The 23401-nt window shown below is 33.3% G+C and overlaps 1 protein-coding gene and 1 long non-coding RNA gene across 3 annotated transcripts; both read left to right on the top strand.

Annotated features, from left to right (window-relative positions):
- The first annotated feature begins 10292 nt into the window (after positions 1–10292).
- On the top strand, positions 10293–12196 carry LOC114579243. Its single transcript, XR_003700149.1, has 2 exons — positions 10293–10405; positions 11068–12196. It is a non-coding gene; the product is annotated as an uncharacterized LOC114579243 (long non-coding RNA).
- Positions 12197–16706: 4510 nt separating this feature from the next.
- LOC110102114 (pentatricopeptide repeat-containing protein At5g42310, chloroplastic) lies at positions 16707–22879 on the top strand. Of its 2 annotated transcripts, XR_003700148.1 has the most exons (7): positions 16707–16907; positions 16997–18232; positions 19455–19607; positions 19730–19801; positions 21770–21872; positions 21956–22042; positions 22330–22879. XR_003700148.1 is itself a non-coding variant. In XM_020830295.2 (6 exons), exons 2-6 carry the CDS (start codon positions 17054–17056, stop codon positions 21970–21972), a joined length of 1524 nt encoding a protein of 507 aa, XP_020685954.1. In that variant the 5' UTR covers positions 16707–16907; positions 16997–17053; the 3' UTR covers positions 21973–22218. The 2 variants fall into 2 exon arrangements, 1 of the variants encoding a protein (XP_020685954.1); XM_020830295.2 differs by lacking the exon at positions 22330–22879 and having other exon boundaries at positions 21956–22218.
- Positions 22880–23401: the final 522 nt, after the last annotated feature.

The raw sequence follows: 23401 nt of genomic DNA, 5'->3' as shown, positions 1-23401 counted from the left end.
AACTCTGGCGTCGGGCAGAATACTGGCGGCGCGGTGGTCGAGGAGGAATTTCTTCCCTCATATCATTCTCTTCTTCTTCTAGCTTCTTGCTTGGGCCCCTCTCTCATGAGAAATGAGAGGTCTATTTATAGATTTTCATGAGTGGCATGTCCCGTAAATAGATGAGAGATCGGGGGCAAATAGGGAGTGGTTGAATGGACGGCTGATATTGAATCCCTTGATTGTGCGCCGTTTATAAGACATTTGAAAGTCTTAATGACTTTGGAATTCATCGATCTTGGGCTCGTTGGATTTGTCTTGTCGAGCTGCTCGATTCGACCATAAGCTTGTCAAGTTTGGAGACCATTTGGTAACTCAAATTGTGGTTTGAACCTTGCGAATGTGCTTCGGGTATTTGATTTGGACTCATTTGGGCTCGGATTGAGTTGAATTTGGTGTCGTTGGGTTCGTATTTCCGAGACGCTCAGTTTGACTATAAGTTTGTTGAAATCGGAGTTCAAGTGATTCCGGATTTAATTTTTGAAGTTTCCGGCTTGATTTTTGCCTCGAGATTCGTACTCGATCAAGATAATTTTTGCAAGATATATCAACTCTTAAGATTTATATGTTGATTTCTCCTAATTCATTTTTAAATGAAATTAAAATTAAATAATTTTAGGTTTATTAGATTCTTCTAGAAGTGTAAACGAGTCGAGTCTTTGCTCTTATTGAGCTTGGCTTGTCGGACAGGTAATAAATTCGAACTCGAGCTCGAGCTCGAGTTGAGCTCAAAAGACGAGCCCGAGCTCGACTCTTCGCACAATAAGCCAGCTTATCGAGCACCTCGACGAGACAGCGTCATGCTTCCCGCAGGCAAGCCTCAACCTCCTGATTTCCGAAGTTTGAATTCAGCTTTTAACATTAAATGTTAAATGCTACAGTACATTGAATACTTCATTATTTAATTTGAGCTCAAGCTCGATCAATTCATGAGCTCGATAAGCTCGGCTTGTGAGCCCATAAAAGAGTTAAGCTCGAGCCAGCTCGCGAGCTGGGTTCGGCTCACTTACACCCCTAGATTCCTCTCATCGAGGGACTCATTTTGATTATAAGCAGTGAGATTTAAAGATTGTTTTGTCACATTAATTAATGTGGCAAAGTTTCAAACTTTAATTTAAGTATTTTATTTGAGCTCATTTGCATATTAGAGCAAAATACTATTGGTGAAGTTTGACTCTTCTTATTGAAACTTGTGTTATTATTATAAATTCGTTAAAATCGGTGTTCAATTAATCATAAATTTAGTTTTGAATCCAATATTGCATTGAGTTTTGTGGATGATCCGATATATTTTCTTTTAGTAATTTTATCTCATTTTAAGTGAGAATTAGTTTTCATATTGTATTTTTTATTAATATAAAATTGTCACTTAAGCCTTTTTTTTAATATAATCGGTATAATGTGATTTAAAACATATCTGTCACAGTTTTTTAAATATTTTTTTTTAAATTTAAGCTATAATTACTATTTACTCACACTTAAATTAGTAAAAAAAAAACATTATTTAACAATACTATGTATGCGCACTAACAAAGTCGTAATTTTAAAATAAAATGCCATTTTTTAATAAATATGTTACGTGGAGGCTTAATCATTACAAATAATTATAAGTAAAATTAATATGCACTGAAATTTCCCGAATTCCCCAAAATTTCCCAAAAAAAAAAAAAATTTCCCGAATTCAATCGTTGGAGTGCTATCGATATGAATTGATGGATGTGGCGCATTATGATTGGCTGAGGTGGAAATTTGGCTGGCTAAATGAAGCATTAGATAGTTAATGCGGACTGAGAGCTACGTGCAACTCCTCAACTAACTTGAGTCGACAATTAACCCCATTTCCCATTATTAATAATGGTATGTGGCCCCACATTTCATAATTATGATAATTATGTTCAAGAGGATTTTTATTAATTAATTAGGATAAAATAAATGTTGATTTATTTCTTCTGGTTGGCTTCAACCAATTAAGGAATTGATTGGTTGGATTATTTTACGGTCTAAAGTATTAAAAATGAAGAAAGTTTATAAATTTGTATGTTTGTTTGAAATTCAAAATGATCTATATAGTAAATATAATATAAATTGAAGTAGTTCATTTTGAGTGCGAACTAAACTTCTCCAATTTTAAGTGAAATTTATTTAACAACTAGCTTGCTTGATCGCCACCAGTCGTCGGCCACTTTTAGCTACTGTCGGCTGCTTCCCACCCTCCTCCGCCTGCCAGCGCCACCACCACAGCCGGCCGCCGCTATTGGCCACCGCCGCCTCCAACCTTCCACAACCATCGTCGTCGGCCACAGTTGCCCCCAGCCAGATTCCCCTCCACCGTCGACGGCCACTGTAGCCCGTCGTCCGCCACCACCGTCAACCACCATCACATGCTGCCGTTGTCGACCGTCGCCATTTATCACTTTACTCAACATTCATTACTTTTAACAAAAAAAAAACATTCATCTGCATTTAATTTTTATTCATCTAAATAATTTCAAAGCGTTTCTTTCACACTGTATTCCAAAGCATCTCTTTTGGAGCTTGCCTGTTGGCTTTGGCTTTTTGTTATATCATAATTATTAGAGCTTTCTTTGTTTTTTTATGAAGGAATCTTCAAACCGTTATGTGGAAACCTTATCAAATACTGAAGAAGAAGGATAACAGAGAAACAGAATGTTAGCAGAACTTTGAATCTATAACTTTTGAAGCTAGCTGTAATTACACAAAAATCAACTCTACTGGAAGGCCAAAATCAGCTTAGCATTTCACAGAGATCTGAGCAGAAACGATTAAGTCTTACTGAATCATGGTCCATCCACAAAATGCCTCTGTCGGCTGATATTAAAATTCACAAAACACATTTATAAAGGCAACAGACAGAACAATCAGTCAATCAATAACTTTCATTTACCTGCCAGGAGAAAGAATTGGGGGACATTTCTTTTGATTCTTTGTCATAGGAATCTTTTAATTTTTCATGTTAATTTGTAGAAATTTGGTTTCATTAGTATTTTAGAGGCATGTATTAATTTTTATTTGAGATAGAACACAGCGTACAAGGCAAGGTTGAAGAGAAAAGAAAAAAAGAAGAAGTTTTTAGGCCATTTAGAAGAGTATAAAAGTGCACATAACAAGGCAAGATTGAAATATGAGGCTTTAATGAAATATCAAGAGCATAATATTCAACCTTTATGGTTGAGCAAGGATGAGAGAAATTAAAAAGAATACCGTATCATGTTAATTATAGTGTATTCGATTTCTTATCCACTAAGGGCTATCATTATGTGGGAATGTAAATCATCTGACTCAGATAATTAAGAAAATCATATAACACTAATTCATTTTCTTGCAAATAATAACGAATAAATAAAAAAAGTAAAATTGAAAATGCATGTGCTAAGTTAAAATTGATTGCACCAAATGTACATAAGGAGATTTGTAGTTCCATGGCTACTAAGACTATGGCTGCAATCATGAATAATATTTGTGATTCTTACTTTACTACTCTAGTTGATGAGTCCTGCGATGTGTCCACAAAAGAGCAATTTGTTGTTGCGGTGAGATTTGTAGAAAAATTAAGCCAAGTAATTGAGAGATTTATATGTATTAGTCATGTTTCTTAAACAAATACAACGACACTCAAGGCATCACTTGAAGCTTTTCTTGCAAAATATTCATTAAGTGATTAAGCAAATATGGAATATGTAGTCAAGGTTATGATGAAGCATCTAATATGCAATGAGAGTTTAATGATTTGAAAGCACTCATATTAAAAGATAATTCTTATGTATTTTATATTCATTGTGTTGCACATCAACTCCAACTATCATTGGAGTGAAACTTCAAAAGAGTATTAAATCTTGTTGAACTATCCTAGGCACAACAAGAGCGTTGGGGGGGAGGTAAAGTCGTTATTTAAAAATTTTATTTATCAAACCTTTAAGTTCTTTTTATGAATGATGTTAAACAAAAACACAAACGAAAGCAAATATTATTGAACCAAAATGAACATATATAAAAATATTTTTATTTCCTTTTTTATTTCAAAATTTTCTTTATCAAACCTTTAAGTTCTTTTTATGAATGATGTTAAACAAAAACATAAGCGAAAGCAAATATTAATGAACCAAAATGAACATATATAAAAATATTTTTATTTCCTTTTTTGTTTTTATTTTTTCCTTGCTTACAAAAATCCATCCAAAATAATCAAAATACGTTTATAACATATTTCTAAGAAGATAATATTGTAAAAATTAAAATGTGAAAAATAAAAGTTCTCTTCATGTATTTCACTAAATCTTTATTGGCTATCATTTAGCCCCCACAATAAGGCGAAGAAACCATTACAAAATTACTTCCGTCCTTCCACAATGCGGCTGAGAACTTGAATCATTTTCACACTCCTAGTGATACAGATAATCTAAAATCCTTTTCACCCTCCTTATGAGGCAGAGAACTTGGAATCCTTTCACCCTCCTAGTGAATATAAATATTATTAACTCATTTCTTTTATAGAACTCTATAGAGCACTTCTTTTGAAACTTTGTCATATATTTTCTCTAAAGTAATAAATATTATATGTTGACCCTCCTTATTCTCTCTATACTTCTCCATCAAATCCGTCAATAAAGGTATAGCTTTTATAGTAGACCTACCTAGCATGAACCCAAATTGATTTTGAGAACCATTGGTATCACTTCGGAACCTATATATGCTCAATTACTCTCTCCCATAGTTTTAATGAATGACACATTAACTAAATTCTTCTATAATTCACAAACAAGCCTTCATTATACTACTAAAATTTTCAATTATAATCATGCTTAAAAATAAAAATATTTAAAATAATTCTTAATCAGTTTTTTTTTTTATTTTAATGAATATTTAAGGGAATAAAGTTCAGTAGAAGAACTGTTATTCCAAGATTGAAATAAGGGGTCTGATGAGCCGTGTTGTTTTGCGGTAGCTTTACTGTGTTTTACTGTAGTAGATATGAGAAAGCTTTCTTCCAGGTTATTCAAAAGAAAAAAAAAACCTTATCATATCACAACAACTTTTCAAAAACTTATTTTTATAAATAGTTACAGTCCTCCCAAAGCAGACAGACTCGTGACGACAGCAAGTCTTCGTGATTGCACATAACACCTATTAGATGAATTTTAATGAGCTGATAAACGCTTATTACACGAGAACAGAGTTGCTCTGAATTAGGATTTTGTTTGGGATAATTTTTTAGTAAAAAAAAAATTTTTTACTAGAAAGTTGTTTTAAGAAGCAATAAGAAAGCTGCTCCAAACGAAATCTAAGATGCTCTGTTTTGCTTTGTTTTTTTCCAGAAAATAGCTAAATTGGGCTTCACCGAGCTACCCAACACTTGTATCTACTCGGCTCGAATATGATTCGATCAATAAGATGTGGAGAGTCAAATATATTTTTTGTTTGGAATGATTTTTTTACTACTTATTATAGCACTTTTTTTATTTTTTTGGGTACTGAAAACCTGCTTTAAGAAACATTAGAAAAATTGTCTCAAATGAAACATTATTATATCAAATAGCTGAACTCTAGCTCAGGGGAGAATGGTCTAGGGTTTAGGGTATATAGTTAAAACTCTAGCTCAGTGGATTTAGGGTACTAAAACTGAGAACAGCTTTTTTCAGAACAAATAAAAAGTTCAATAAATGATGATACCAAGCAAGCATAAAATGCTTTGTATATAGTTAAAGTGGCTCTTCATACTTACCATATTGGACTCTTTTTCCAACTGAATTTTAATTGAACCAGCAACCATTGCTTAAAGTTAGCTGTGTTACTGTTCACATCTGATACATATAGCTAAATTTTTTTGTTTTCATATTATCCTTCAAAGAACAACAATACATCAATCTGTTGTGGAGTCTGAATGGGCTAGAGATGCTTGAGGGATGAAGGTCAGGCGGGTTCGACTCGATCTGGCGTCGGCGGATGGATAGGCAGAGGAGCTGAGATCGAGCCATGGAGTCTGAACAAGTAGGAGTCTTATCAGGCTAGATGATTGATGTAACTTTGATTTCTTAGGTATTCATATATCTAAATTTTTAAATCACATAGAAAATATCAAAATGAAATGTATATTTTTTATGCATATCTTTGATAATATTTTGAAACTAGAGTATTATAGAAATAAATACAAATTTTTTTATGTTATTTGTGTAAATATATAGGAATTAGTCTATGTAAATCTCCTTAACTATTTATATGTTGAAGAGATTGGGAGCAAACGATAGACTAGCAGATTTACAGTGAGTGGCCCATTTATATCAAAACTTAAAGTTTGTTTATAAAACTCAAAGGCCCATTAATTTTAAGCCCAATTTTATTTTGTCCCGAAAGAGAAGCCCAAATCAATTTACGCATATAATAACCCCAAATTGAAAACCTCAGATTTTATAGGTTGCGCCCTCATCTATTAGGCCACATAATCTGTTAAGGACTCAATTTAATTATATTTTACTTAAAATTATCATTAAATTCTATAAAAATCAAAATCCAAAACTTTGGTGAACTTTTTGCATATAACATAAGTTTGCAATTGATAATTCTATTCAAAATTAATATGTTAAAAAAATCTAAAATTTGCATCACTAAAAATCACATATATATTTAGATGTATAAATTTATGTGTATGTTATACATTTCTTTTTTATAAAACTAATACCTCAATGTTTAAAGTGAAATAAGATAATTGTAGATTTATACAATGAATATAATATAATATTAATAATTTATTAAAAATAAATATGTATATTCTTGATTGATCAATATATTATTTCTCTATGAACTACTAAATCGAATGACAAAAGAAAATCATTCAAAAAATTTTGAAATATTTTAAAAATGATTAATTTGTGTATCCAACAATAATAACATCAAGCATTTATCCCACTATGTGGGGTCGGCTATTTGAATCCTTTTTCTCCGTTGTGTTATGTTATAAAAGTTAATTTCTCGTTTAAATCTAATAAAGAAATGTCAATTCAGTATTTTGTAATCAAATCTTTTTAGGTCCATCACTATATTTGTATCTCCCAAAATAAAAATTTCTAGCTTCTTAAGGGAGATTTTGTTGTTGAGGCTAAAATAAGTTATAATCTCCTTATTCTTAACTTCCTGCCAATAAAATTTTAAAGTAGGAAATAATTAGCTTGCTAATCATCCAAACCAATAATATTAGTGTTAAAATTCTAAAAGATTGATGATAAACGGTTGGTTGGGTCCAGTGGCGGAGCCATGAATTTTATCAAAGGGGGGCCTAAATTAATTTAGTAAAATTTTTCCTCAACTTTTTTCATCCGGGCTTGGGACCAGCATAGGCAGTTTTAAAATTTTTTTATTAATAATTATCTCAAAACATATAATATTAAATACAAGATAGTAAACAACTTACAATTTATAATGTCTACTCTTCATATTCTGAAAGAGTTGAATGATAACTTCGTTATCAATAGAATCCAAAATTTCTTTTTCAACATAACCAAGTAATAAATCATTCATCCATTGATCGCCAATCCTATTTCGCAGTCAATTTTTTATAATATTCATGGCAGACAATGCTCTTTCAACGCCGGCTGTAGCAACAGGTAATACCAATGCTAATTTCAGTAGTTTAAAAACAATAGGATATATTATATCCTTTCTACTTTGGATCATTTTATCAGTAAGGCTTCCAACATCTTTTAATGAGGTGAACTGATCATCAGATCGCATATCCATGATATAAGTATCCAATTGATTTTCAAGAACCACCCGATCAACAAGACTAAAATCAGTTGGATAAAATTGTGTCATTTGAATCAACTTGTCTTTGTTGAATGCATGAAATCCATCATTATGATTCAAACATGCAATGCACAATAGCAGTTCGGTATTTACTTTTGTGAATTGATTGTTCAACTCCTGAAGCTGCATATCAAGCACTGTGTAAAAAATTTCAACCCGAAAATGATATAAATTTGTTATATCTTGAGCTCTACGGCGTGACCGACCACGAGCAACCCACTTGTCATCCATATGTGGAACATTGATTTTCTGTTGCTGACAGAATGATGTTACATTACTGATGAAGTCAGTCCACTTGTTATCTCTCATATCCTTTAGTCTTTTTTTACATATATGAACCAACGACATAGCATTAACAATATATTGTTCTCCTCTCTGTAAAGCTTGTGATAGTTCATTAGTGTGAAAGAGCTGCAGCGTCGGTCGCCCGTTGAAACGCGAAAGGAACGGGACTGAAAGAAGCGGCTGCAACCTGCGTGAAAGAGCGAATGAACGAGAATAGGACTTTACCGTAAACCTAATTTTTTTTTTTTACTTATTTCATTATATGCCAATTTTTTTTAATCCCGGTTTTATTAACTCCTGGCAGCGGCTTCATATAAATTTATATATTATATTAAATATTATTCTTATTACACATTTATAAATTTAATATTATAAATTTATATATTATATTAAAATTTTTAATTTGTTATAATGTATATTATAAGAATCTCATTTATTATAATTATAATTAAATTATTAGATATTCATAAATATAATATAATTAAACTATATTCATAATTTCAATTTAATTTAATTATTGTTGCGTGCTAGAATATACGCGGCAGTAGAGTTAGAAAATATTCGTCTTAGCGTTGCACGAGTATTCCGCACACAAACAGAAAAGAGAAATGAACACCAAGATTTTTACGTGGAAAACTCGAAAGAGGGAAAAAATCACGGGGCATCGCCCAGTTGCAAAATTTCACTAGTATTTGTTTGAAGTACAAAGGTTGATTCGTCTTACAAATCAAAACGATCAATTTACAATCAACTTCTCACAAAGTTACAAAGTTATGCAAATTCCCGGCGTTTCCCGAAAATCCGGCAGAGTTCCGGCATCTTCAGGCGGCAGAAAGAGCTTTGGCGGTGGTCGAGGAGGTGAGGATTTTCTTTTTCCCCTTTCTCCTCTTCTTCTTCTCTCTTTCCTTGAGTCCCTTTGGTGTAGAATGAGGGCTCTATTTATAATTTTTCTGGAGTGGCATAGCCCGCAAATAGGCATGAGATCAGGGGCGAATTGGGAGTGTTTTAAATGGACGGCCGATATCGAATCCTTTGATCATGCACCGTTCATTGGGCATTTGAAGGCCTTAATGATGTCGGAATTTGGCGATCTTGAGCTCGTTGGATTCGTCTCGTCGAGCCGTTAGATTCGAGTATAAGCTCGTCAAAATCGGAGACTGTTTGGTAATTCAAATTGCGGTTTGAACCTTCCTACAGCGCTTTGAGCCCTTGATTCATACTCATTTGGGCTCGGATTGGGTTGATCTTGGTGTAGTTGGGTTCGTATTTCCGAGACGCTCAGTTTGACTATAAGCTTGCTGAAATCGGAGTTCGGGAGCTCCCAAAATTAAATTTTGAAGTTTCCAACTAGTTTTTGCCTCGAGATTCGTGCTCGATCAAGATAATTTTCTGAGTCCGTATCAATTATATTGAGAGATAATCTATTAAAATTATATAGTTCAAATTCTTAGAATTATATAGTTTTAAGTTAGATTTCCGTAATTATTCTATTAATGTTATTAATTTTTAATAATATTATTATTTATTACATTATCCGGTTCGACCCCAGTTCGAACCGGTCGAACCTTGAACCTCTCCTTCTTCGTATTCGTTGTCTGGTCCAATTTTCATTACCTCGCATTTCATATGATTGCATTAATATTTTACTGTTATATAATCATTTCTGATTAATATGAATTGAAAGGTGAGGTGTTTCATAACTGAAATCAATATACTAATAAAGTTATATAAGATATTCAAATATCAATTGCAAAATTAATTTAAAAAAAAAACAGTGAATAAATGGAGCTAAATAAATTCCTAATAATCTCCTATTGGCCCCAAAGTAAGTTCAGATAAAATACTTTTTAAGCTCAATAAGGTCATATATGTTTGCATAATCTACATATGCTAAGATGGCCCTCTTTATTTTATAGGGATAATCGTATTTTATTCAAAGAAATTTACATAAAATAAAATCTAAAAGATATTGATATGACATGAAATAAAATACAGAATATTACTGTTCATCACAATAATTTTATATGTTATCTGATGCCTGTATTTTATGACAATGCGTACTCCATCAAAAGAAGAAATTTTTATTTTTTATTTATCTGATGGACGAAATAAATATTTCACAAATTTGAAATCAATGCTCAACTACGCTGTGAGGAGTCCACAGCCTAAACCTAACCTTTCATAGCCTACCATCCACTGTCGCTATCTAGAAAGACGATTCTCTTGTGAAGCGAGTGAGATCCCCTTTCCACCGATTAAGTTTAGGGTAAGAAGACCAGAGATCTGGAGATTCCGGCAAAGTCAAGGGCTTTCTTTTTTGGTGGCCGCCTGTCGCCGCCGCAGCTGATTCGCTTGGTGCAGGTCGGGACCGGGCAGAATCCTTCGGGATCGGAACTGGATCCTGCCTTGCATCAACTGAATCGGCTGCGGAGAGCGAAGATTTGGTGATCCTGATCTGGGAAATGATGCGTTTTTCTTTTGCAAGATCGGTTTTTTATTCGATTCCTTGAATTTATTCAGCAAGTGATATAGAATTTCTTGGATCCGTTGAAGTTAGCTTTTTTTTTATAGAGATGGTTTTTTGGGCCTTGATTTGCTTTTTCACTTCGTCATCAAGATTTTCCTTTTAAAGTAAAAGTTGCGAGCTTTTGAATTTCTGATCTTAGTTCGAGTTTACAGAACTACTCAATGTTTCTATTTAAGTTTTGACTGAATATGCACGATGCATAACGTCATAATTTGAAGAAGGTACTGCGGCTTGTTTGATCTGATTTAGGGTATTTAATGAAGTAATTTTAAATGGTTACTTTCACTCCTTGATTTATTTATATGAAGATGTGTTTTGGTATAGAGAGTATATTTTTATGCCCTGTGTTCTATTTTTTGTAGCTGTTAATTCCTCTTTACCTGATGATCTTTCTTTTTCAGGAAAAATAATGATTTTGTAGAAAACATCTTGGGAAAGTGATTATGAAGGAAATTAATATTGATTGGCTGTATGAACTTAGGGTCTGTTTGGTTATATGTTATGTAGATAGCAGCACTATCTAGGTGAAAATAGCATTCAGGCAATGCTGTTATCTATTAAATATAGTGTGTTTGGTTAACTTACTTTAATTTGCAATGTTATCTAGAAGCTTAACTATAGCTATGATCTTTTTTTGTTGTTATTTTATAATACATTAAGTAGCATATAGATTTAGACAGATGTGGCATGAACAAAAAATATAGCATCACATAGCAATTGTCAACAAACCAAACAACCACTTAATAAAATAGATACATGATAATAGAGAGAATGGTGCATTTTCTAGTCTTTCCATCATTGAGTATAAATATTCATGTTTAGGTTAGATATTTGGAGGTTTTTACTTTTTGTTTTTAAGTATGTATATAAGAACTTCGTATAAGTTAAATTTATACATGGATTATTTTGGATTACATGATAATTGCATGTTGCAATCGTCTTAATCTCAACCATTCCTTTCACTTTAAAGTTTTTTACAAAATCGGTTTGGTTTGTTGGACTCAATCAAGATGCCAAATTAGAATGTATGGTTTGACCGGGTTGCATCTTGCGATCGCCACCATATGGGGAGTGGATGCATATTCTTCCAAGTGAGTATATCATCTATGAATGAATGCATTTTCATTGTAGCTTCTTTCATTTTTTGAAAACAAAATTGAATGTAACAATGAAAAGTGAGGTTTTATAAGTAAACATGAAAATAGTTATAGGTAAGTGTATAGATCTATGACATATTTTGTTAGTTGGAAGTCCGATATGAAAATAGTTATAGATAAGTAAGCATGAGGCCAATAATAGAGAATAAGGGCACAAAGTTAATTATAAATAGATTTGGCATATGGAATGTAACAACTCAAATTCTTATCTATTGATATATTGAGATTATCTGCTTTGTTCTAATGGCCTCATGATTTTGTCCCATTGGTGTAATGTTTTAAGAGATTACTTATCCCAGAAGTGCTTCTATATGAGCATGCTTAATTGTTGCTCGAAAAGGAATTTTGATATTTAAAGGTGTAGTTCATTTTATTTAAGGTGGTTCACATGGAGTTAGTGAATATTTAATTGAAAGAATGTCACAGGCTGGTTTTTATCTATGAGCAGCCTATCCCAAATCTATGACTTCTACGCTAAGATTAATAGAGTATGCCTCTTCGGTTGGAACTTTTAGCTGTACTGACCATGATGACCATGATAACTAAGGTGTATATGCTTATGAAAATTTTGCTAGATCTATGATCTATTTGTTTCTTATTGAATATTTATCCATTTAGTGTTTCAGAACAATATTTAAATGCTTCAAATCTGGATAATTGAAGGCATTTTGTGGTCATATTTGTTTCAAGCCTATGCCTTGTACACTAAGGCTTCGTTTGGGACGGTTTTCTTACTGCTTTCAAAAGTAATTTTTTAAGCACAAAAATTCAATAAAAGCAATGAAAAATTAATGATCAAAAGCTACCCCAAACAAAGCCTAAGCATCAGTGAGTATGCCTCTTGGGTTAGAACTTTTTGAAAACTCATAAGAGAGCTATTCTTTTCCTTTTTTTTCTCCACTCTAAGAGATGGGGTTTCATCCAAAGCATATGATGTGAGCACTTGTAGAGGTGTAGCCATCTTCTAATTATACGTATGAATTGCCTAAGTATATGTTTATTTTTATTAATTTCCAAAGTATGAAGTTTTCATTGCAAGTTTGAACAGAATTCCAAGTTTTTGGCTCAATCTCGCTACTTAAACACAAATGCTGAGAGCATCAAATGAAATATTGTAATGTATATATGCCACTACATTCAATAATAATATTGTTACATGCACAGTAGAAAAAATTAGATAGTTTGTTTTGTTAGCATTTATACATTCACATTCATCAAACACATAGATCATAGACGAGTGTAAATATTATAAAAGATGCTGAATTTTTTACATGAAAAATTCATGAAAGCAAAAGTAATGTGGTGTGGCTCAATTAAAATAATTTCACTAGTGTAAATATTATAAAAAAATATTTATGAGAGGTAGAGAGAGAGAGAGAGAAATTTTTTCATTAGTTTTAAGAAATTTTTATACTAACATGTTGTTTTAAAAACAGCAAGAAAATAATTCCAAATAAAACTTAAATCATAGTATTGCTAGGGATTGATTCAGCTTTGTAGTAGGCGCTTTTTGAATTATAGAGGAATAATTATATATTGCTTCTCCTCATAAAGCAAGAAAATGATTTAGTTATTCTTAAAATATTCATCTCTTTATTAAATAAATAATTTCTCATCAAAATTTTAAGAAATTTTATTTATAATTTGTCTAAAGCATTATGAAATGAAAGACGTGACAAAAAGATGTATTATGATTGAATTAAATTATTTTTCATGGTTTAGTGGATAATAAAAGTTGGAAGATTTTAGTATATCACATTTTTTATAGAATGAATAACATTATGGAAGTTGAAGAAATAGTGGTGTAGGAGTTATCTTCAAGAGGTTAGTCACTATATGTTTATTTGTACTTTTTTTAGGAGGGGAGATCAAAGACTAAGAAACATAGTTTAAATCCTAGTGCCAATGTTTGATATTGAAGATGGTGTTGACAATGGTTAGTGTAATTAGGCGACAATGGTCAAAAGATTATAGGTCGAGGGATTATAGTTGAGCGAATGTGGTCAAAGGATTGTTGTTGAGCCACTTTGATCAAGGATCTTAATGGATCAATAATTGTCAAATGATTGTAGTTGGGCGATAGTAGTTGGGAAGATCTTAATTGGACAATGTTAGTAAGAATATCATAATAGAGATGTGATCAAGATATAATATTTGGGTGACGCGGGAAATGATGGTCGGAAGATCGTAGTAGGGCAATAGTGGTTGGAGGATCGTAAATGCTTGAAAGGTGTTTGGTGGACTGTAGTTAAACGTTAGTTGTCGATATACCTTAGTTGGGGGCAACATGATTTGCAGATGGCTGTTGGGGGACCTTGGCTTAGCAAAGGTGTTCGGAGGATTTTAGTCAAATAATGGCAATTGAAGGAGTATAATCAGACAACTATAGTTGATGGATTGTACTCGACGATGATGGTGGTAGACCGTAGTCGAGTGATAATACTTATAGGATTAGAGTCAATCGATTATGGTTGTAGGACCATAAGCAGACGATAATGGTTAAAGGATCTCAGTCAAGCAATAGTGGTCATAAGTATATAGTTGGGTGATGAGGGGGGCATTAGTAGAAAGCTCATATTTGAGTGATGGTGGTCGAAAGGCCATAACCATGTGGTGATGATCATAGAATTTTAGTTGAGCGATTGGTGATTGAGAAATCATAATTGGGCGACGATGATTGGAGGATAGTAGTTAGATAATAGTAATAAGAGGATTGTAATCAAGTTATAGTGATTGGAGACTTATAGTCAAGCGATGTTGGTTTGCGGCCTGTAGTTGAGCGACGATGATCAACAAACTGTAATTGGGTGATGGTGGTCAAGAGACCATAGCCTAGACCCTATTATCGAATGATCGTAATCAAGCAATGGTTGTTAGAGGATCATAGTTAAACAACTGTAGTTGGAGGATCATAACATGGTGACTGTGGTTAAAAAATCAAAGTCCAACTATGGTGGTCAAATGAATGTAGTTGGATAATGTAGGTTCTCAAATTCTAGTCAAGCAATAGAATTCCATGGACTATAGTTGAGTGGTGGTAATTAAAACTGATACAACAACAACAGTCATATAGTTGTATGTCGATGATGCTCAAGTAGAGCTTTGGAATCCTTAGAGCCTATGAGAATCTCAAGCCAAAGTCTAAGCTTAAGATTTTTGCCTTATGAAGAGGGTAGAGATCCTATGGAGCATCATTTAACTGATTTATTCTTTTATCATTTAAATAAGCGACAACCAAAGCTAGTTAATATCATTTATTAATAATAAATAATAAAATATATTCTATAATTCAAAACATCAATGTACATATATGTATTCATTTTCAAAAATCATAAACAAAAAAAGAAACAGAACTTGAAAAATTCTGATCAACCTCACACCCCTGCTCTTCTATCCTGATCTTAAATCAGTTAACCACATATAATGAGCTTAAAAAGCCCAGCATATCACAAAAATCACAAATTTGATCAATATAAAATTATTCACTTTTTTCAGTAACAAAAACACAATTTTGATCATAAAAAGTCAAAAATATAAAATCTTTAAAATCAGAAATAAGATATGGAATCCTTACAGTGAGACGAGCAAATATCTCAATTGGCTAGACTAAAAAAAATTGTTCCGCGACCTCCAAATCTCAACTTCTTTTTTCTCTTTTCTCTCTCTTACCTTTCTCCTCCTACTTTACTCTTTCCATTCTGTTTTAACCGTATGCTCATGGAGAAAGAAAATGGTTTAAAATTGTTTAATAATGATTTTAGATATTTTTATTAAAAATAATATTTTTTATATTATATGATTAATTTAATTATTATTTTTAGTTTAAAATTCAAATAAATTATTTTATGACTTTAAAAATTACAGAAAAATATCTATAAAATAAATCAATTTATTTAAAAAATATTAGTTAAATGGGTTTGTAAAAAGGACAAATAAAAGTCCCCAAATCCTCACTTGTACCGACAGGTACAAATTCCATAAGGATTTTCACTAGTGTCTAAAAATTATGAAAAAAAATCATGCAGTAAAATACTACGATCAAAATACTATGACGAAGACGGATTGCAATTTTGAGTTATAATGACTCCCAAAAAAAAAAATTGACAAAGCCAAAATACTGGCTATTACATATCCATTTATATATTTTTTAGAGAGACGTGCCCAATAAGCATATAAACTATAAAATAATTTATCAAACGACTCGTATTGATTCTCTCGATCATTAATCATTCTTTCTACATTTAAGTGCTTTATGATGTTGAAATTAAATGATCTTAAACTTGTTTAATTTGTCTCTTTGGTATGCTAAATTTGACTATGAGCTTGTAAGATTTGGAGATAGTTTTGTCATCTAACTAATACCCTAAAGTTTTTAATTACACTTTCAAGTACTTGATATGGGGTCATTCGAACTCGGATTGAACCACTTTTAGTATCATTGGATTCCTCTCGTCGAGATATTCTTTTTGAATGAAAATTAGTTGGAATTGGAGTTCAAATGATTTTGAATTTAATTTCAGAAATTTCTAATTCAAATATGTATGAAGATTCATGTATGATCAAGATGAATTTCGATGACTTATCAAATATCAATTCCATGTTTTATTTATTTCCTAATGTTATATATTAAACTATTGAGTTTTATTTGATATCTCTAAAATTTGACATATTTTGAAGACTTGGGTTCAGTATTTATTGTATATCTAAGAAAATTGTTAGAATATTCAAGTTTAATTTGTATCATAATAAATTTAAATATAATGATATTTATTTTAATATTAAAAAATATAAATTCAAATATATTATCATTGTAAAATCAATTTAATAATTTTAAAAATCAATTCAATATAAATTATAATAAAATATTTTGACATATTCGCAACTCTGCGTTTTTTCAGGCTTCTCTCTCTCTCTCTCTACCTCTTAATTTGCCCTTTACGTTCTCATCTCTCTCTTCAGTTGGGTATTTGTGGCACTCTTCCTCTGGGTTGGTACTACAGAGTTTGATGGAGAGTGGGCTTCCTAAGGCTATTTCTTTTCAAACCCTTGCCTCTGTTAAATAAAAGGCGAAAATTTTCTCAATGGTAAAATTTGTCTTGGAGATTGGATTTTCTAGATTGTTATTTGTTCCTAAAGCTAAATTTTTGTTGGCGTTGGCTATGACTATTAGCAGATAACAAGTTCCCCAAAACCAGAGAAGAGTTCAACGGTCGAGTTCAAATGAAAGGAAATGGCTGCCAAACTCATCTCGTTGCCCGCCAAACCATTCCCGCCCCTGCTTCTTTCTTCTCCTCCCAGGTCTATATTGAGTGGGTTCCCTTCACCTTCCTCAATCCGATGCAAAATTTCCAACTTTGCAGCACCCGCAGAACCTGGTTTGACCTCAAAGTCCAAACTTGATGAAGAAAAAGAGGAACTTTCCTGGGAATCATACAACAATTTGATCCAAGCCCACTGTACCAGTGGCTCCATTGACAAATCCATTGATCTACTTGGCCAGATGGAGGCACAGGGAATGTATCCTAGTATTCTCTCGTATTCCTGCATGATTGATGTCCTTGGATGCCATGGTAGAACCCTGGAGGCTGACGCGATTTTTCAAGAGATGAAGTGGCTTGGCCTCCGACCTAGCCAAAGGGATTACAACTTTCTTCTTAAAGGGTTCTTGCGGAAGGGACAGTTGCTTCTGTCTGATAAGTTATTGGTGGAGATGAGTGAAGGGGGAATTGAGAGGGACAGAGAGACTTACATTCTTCTCCTTGATGCCTATGTCCATGGTGGCAGGTTGGAGGACACTTGGTGGGTTCTTGGAGAGATGAAGAAGAGAAAATTTCGATTGGATTCCTCTGTTTATAGCAAAATGGTTAGGATATATAGGGATAATGGCATGTGGAAGAAGGCAATGAATCTTGTCATGGAGATGCAAGAAAAGGGGATTGTGCCATATAGAAGGTTTTATAATGATTTAATAGATACTTTTGGTAAATATGGCGAGATTGATGAAGCTCTCAAGGTGTTTGATAAAATGTTGAGCCAAGGTGTGAAGCCTGACATCATGACTTGGAACTCTTTGATTCGATGGCATTGTAAGGCTGGAGATTTGAAACGAGCTCTTGGTTTCTTCTCTAAGATGCAAGAAGAGGGACTATACCCTGACCCCAAGATCTTTCTTGACATTGTTAGTCGATTAGGAGAGCAAGGCAAGTGGGATCAAATAAGAAATATATTTGAGAGCATGAAATGCAGAGGTTTTGGTAAAAGTGGAATTATTTATGCCATCATTGTTGACATATATGGACAATATAAGAGCTTCCAGGATTCTAGGAAGTGTATCTCTGCTCTTAAGGCAGAAGGCTTGCAGCTCTCAGCTAGTGTTTTCTGTGTACTAGCAAATGCTTATGCTCAGCAGGTATATTATCTCACTTAACAAGATTCCTTTTCTTCATTGTTCAGACTATCAATGGATGTTGTTGTTCGCGCTTTTAATGCGAATTCACAAAACATTTGCCCACTTCACACACACAAATGCACGCACATGCACATGCCGTTCTTTGCCCCCACTGCTTCCCAATTCATTCCTATGCAAACCCACTCCCCTCACCGCACACTAAGCATTATTAATTCAAAAGGGTGTCTTAGCAAATTTCCATTATTAAAGCTTTGCTCTTGAGTTTTTCCTGTTCATGGTGTGGAACTGTGAACGTTAATCCCAATAGTTAAATGACTAACTTTGTTTAGTTCAAAAGGGTTTAATCAATGCAAGGAGCTCCCATTAATATAGGTGTGGGAGATTAATTTACGCACCTTTAACAAAATTAGGATTTAAAGACATGGGTGGTGAAATTAAAATTGAACTGCTCTAAATCAAAATTAGAAGTTAGAACTTTTTGGACTAACATAATCAGATAAAACATTTGCAAATAAAAACAACCTACAAAGTTTTAAAAACAAAATTTCATTTTATCTAGCTATTACGAATAGGCATTTTAAATTATGTCTGATGCTTCAATATTGCATAAAAGTTATCAATACCTCAAAACTCTTTGCAATAACCTTTATACATATTGTTTTAAAGTATTATTTTTTATCTTTTTTGTTTTTTTGATATTACATTATATTTATTATTTACATTTTATTTTTAGTTGGTTGAGAGGGAGAGGGGTGAAAAGGTTGGAGTAGCTTAGTGGAAGATAAAATTAGAGAGAGTCGCCTTATATGGTTTTGTTACATAAAACGATGGCCTTCCGATGACCCGGTTAGAAAAGTAGAGGTATTAGATTTAACCTATGTTAAGAAAGTAGATGTAGACTTAAAAAGACTTGGTTAGAAAATATTAGAAATGATCTTTCTTTATTAGATTAAACAAGAATTTGACATTTAACTTTACACAGTGGAGAAAAAGGATTCATGTAGCTAACCTCACTTAGTGGGACAAAGGCTTGATGTTGTTGTTGTTGTTGTTGAGAGGGAGAGGGGTGAGGTACCAAATTTTCAATTTACTATAATATTACCTGGTTCCACCACTACCTACATTTGTGGATAGGCTTTTTTCATGATTTAAACTGTTTCCCCTTTGTTATGTATAATCCTTCCGAGATTTATAGTCTTTAATGCAATGTTCTTCTCCATAGGGTTCATGCGAACAAACTATCGAAGTACTTAAGTTGATGGAAGAGGAAGGAATTGAGCCAAATCTTATAATGTTGAACTTATTGATAAATGCATTTGGTATTACTGGAAGATACAAGGAAGCAGTTGCTATTTTTGAGCAAATTAAGGAAACTGTATGCATTTTTGTACTAATTATGAACAGCTATATATGCTTCAATAATTTTCTTCTTTCAGCTTCTTTTTTTCAGATTTTCTTTCAATTATTAATATAACAATGATTATTTTTTTTCTTAAGGGCATCAGTCCAGATGTCATAACCTACACCACACTCATGAAGGCTTTCATCAGAGCGAGAAAGTATGACCAGGTCAGTAATTTGACAATTTACTCGATCGAATTAGTTTTTCTATAAAATGGCAATGTCTTTACTACTAGAAATACTGTGGGGCCTGGTGTAAAGGGCGATTAATTAGTTTTAGGATAGCTTGATCAAATGGTCTTCATTTATAAATTCCTTTTTTTAATGGAATTTTTTGAACAAATTTAGGCTTCATTTGGGACGACTTTCTTTCTACTTCTCAAAGCTGCTTTTCAGTACAAAAAAAAAATTGTGCTAAAAAACTGCTTTAAGAAGCAAAAAGAAAGCCATCTCAAATGGAAATATTATTCTGTGCGGAGTCCAGATCCCAATAAAATGCATCACGTATGGTACCAAGCTTAGTATCGAGCAGCGATACTGCTCGGTGCTACTCGGTTCCTAAGCGTAAACCGGACGGTTCTCCCGTCCGGTGTCCGCACAGAATAATCTCTCTTCCAAATGAAGCCTTAATCACAATTCACATGCAACAATTTTACACTCAATCCCCAGTCACAACGGGGGAACTGAAGCTTCTCAATCACTAGATCATAGATTGGTTGGCATAATTTCTAAATTTATGTTTAGTGGGTTGGTAATTCTAGAATTTCTCTGTCGAGAACACCAAAATGCAAATTAACAACTGTTGTCTACTAGCTTTCACATTTATATAATTTATGCTGCACACAAAGGCCTTATTTAGCACAGCATGTATGTTCTTTCCTACTGCCATGCCCATTTCTTTTTTGCCTTAGCTTAAGAATAGACGATCATTTCTATGGAAATCCTTGAGCAAGGAAGGAACTGGAAGGCTGCCATGTGCAGGAATTATGATGGATAAAGTTCAGGACACTAATGTGGAAGCAAATAATTGTGGGTTTAGCAATTAAGAAAGCATTAAATGGCAGCCAACTGATGGATCTGTGAACATTGCTAAGACAGCAAGATGCTATTCCTGTGGAGTGTGGACATCCAAATATGGAATTCTTTACCATCGAATGCTAATTGCTATTATTTATTTTGTTTGCGGATCTTTTTTTTTTACTCTTCCGTTGCCTATGTATTCTCCATATAAAAGTGCCCTTACCCTTCACTTCGAACAAACAAGACAATCAACTCGTCTTCTGTCTTTTTCACTTTGTCTTCACTTATGGTGTTTCCTAACTCTCTGTTGGGGAGATGAGGAGTAAACATCACAATTATGAAACAAGCATAAAAGTAAAAGCATCGGAAAAGTAAAGGATAACGCGAAAAAATTCAAAATGGGGGAAAAAACCACGGAGCCACACCACACCAAGAAATTCACTATGAAAATTGGGAGAAATAAGTACAAATCTCTCCTCTCTCTCTCACTCTCTCCTTGCTTATCTTCTCACATGCATAGTTTTCAATGTCTACACACACAAAATACAAGAGAAAGCCAAGTAAAATAACCCTAAGGGACGCAACCCTTTAGAAAAATGAGAAAGAAAACTGTCCAGTCCGTCTAGCAGCGCTGTGACACCAGTTTGGGGCTTTGCGGCACTCAAACCTTTATGTTGATCCACTGTGGCATTATATCTATATTGTTGCGGTGCTCTGCTCTCTGTTATTCAACGCTGGGGAGGCCGAGGACATAGCGTTGGGCGCTCGGGTATGTAGTGCTAAGGAATTGCTCGAAAAAAAATAAAAAAAATTCAGGTGCTTGCCCAAGGAGGGGTAAACCCTCCACACCCCCTAGCAAGCACGAGAAACTTAAGATTCGAGGCAACAAAACAATTAGATTATTCAACACAATCAGATTCTACACATAACACTCTCTTCAGTTGCAAGCAGCTTGAACACTAAGGTGTTTTGTGCGGCTTAATCATGCATGTTGTATGTTGCAAAATGCATAGGAAAACATCACAAACAAGCCCAAATTCAAATGGAAAAGAAATGTGAAAGGACTTATAGACTATCTCTTTTGTTTTATCCCAACTCATGAGCTGTAATATTCAGGTGCCAATAATATATAAACAAATGGAGTATGCCGGCTGCACTCCTGATAGAAAAGCGAGGGAGATCCTACAGAATGCCTTAATTGCTCTCGAACAACGACGTGGTAAGTAGCTGCTATTTTGTTGTTCTCTCAGTATGTTCTTGAATTGTTTCGTTATTTGTTTCTGACGTGAGCTTTCTCAACAGGTCGCATAGTGAGTTAAACATCATTTAGTGGTGTTATATGACAAATCCACTAACGCTGTTATTCATCCTGGAAGAATTTTTCATCACGTAAGGATATTTCTTCTGTCATCTGATAACATAGGCCCTCATAGAAAGTTACAGTTCTTTTCCTTAATTTTCTTCTTTGATGTCTATTGACCTTTTTATTCTTTTAATTTGTGAATGAAAAGTTATTTTATATGGATAAAAAATGTATCATTTTTGCTGGCTACAAAGTTGGATTTAGTAAATCTCTAAGAGGGTTAAGTGTAACAGCTCAAACTCTTAATTATCGAGATATTATCCACTTTGGCCTAAGAGTCTCACGGTTTTGCCATGTTGGTGTAACTTCCCAGTAGGCCACCCATCCCATAATTGCTCCGGAATGAGCACACTTAATTGCAGAGTTTCTTATGGAAATTCCAATCATTACACCAAAAGGTACCTCGATGTTGAAGAGTTAGTTTTCTTTTACTCAAGGGGTTTCACAATCTCCCCCGCTTAAGTAACTTACGTCCTCGTCAGCATATTTATCCTAGAATCATCCACCAGGCAGATAAGACTCTACAGGTGGCCCCTATAAGCTCAAGTGGTGGCTCCCGTCATGTAACACTTTGTCCCATGCATGATTCAAGAGGTGTCTCCCATGACGTAGCACTTTGTCTTGTTTGACACTTACTCCCATCTTCTGGTTGGTGTAATGTTCTGATTTTATTTGTAACTTACCGAACTCTTAACTATAGAGATATTGTCCTCGTTGGCCTAAGAACCTCATAGTTTTGTCATGTTGGTGTAATTTTCCAGTAGGTCATCCATCCCAGAATTGCTCCAGGATGTGCACACTTAACTGCAGAGTTTCTTATGAAAATTCTAGTCATTATACCAAAATGTGCCTTGATGTTTAAGAATTAGTTTTATTTTACTTAAAAGGTTTCACATTAAGTCTTTAAAATTGTTGGGCATGACAATCGGAAAATCTTGCTAAATTTTAATAAATCAATTTAACTAGTTGTTTTATGCTTTTAAGCCTTTTTGAAAGCAAAAAGATTTATGTAATCTTAGGATTAATCTATAGAAGACAACATAATCTTTAGGATTATTAGCCTTTAAAATGAAGGTCATATAATGAGGCGTGGTTATTATTTCTTTTAAAAGTGTAATAATAAATCTAACAATTATTATAGTAATTCAAAGTTTTTGAATAATAAAGTGATGTTTATGAACTGTCAATGGTACAAGAAAAAAATAAATAAAAAAAGCCAGCATTTGAAAATATATTTTGCAATAAATATACAAAAACGTAGTACAAACAATATTAATACGATATTATTGCCTGCACTAATTGTTTCTCTAAATTGAAATCATCCTTCATAGGCTTATTATAAAAATACTTATTAAATAATGAAGGGAAAAGGTCAAGAGGGGGAA

The sequence above is a fragment of the Dendrobium catenatum genome, unplaced genomic scaffold, assembly GCF_001605985.2.
Source record: "Dendrobium catenatum unplaced genomic scaffold, ASM160598v2 fragScaff_scaffold_243, whole genome shotgun sequence".
Lineage (NCBI taxonomy): Eukaryota > Viridiplantae > Streptophyta > Magnoliopsida > Asparagales > Orchidaceae > Dendrobium > Dendrobium catenatum.
The sequence above is the reverse complement of the archived record's forward strand: the minus strand, read 5'-3'. Positions and strand labels throughout refer to the sequence as shown.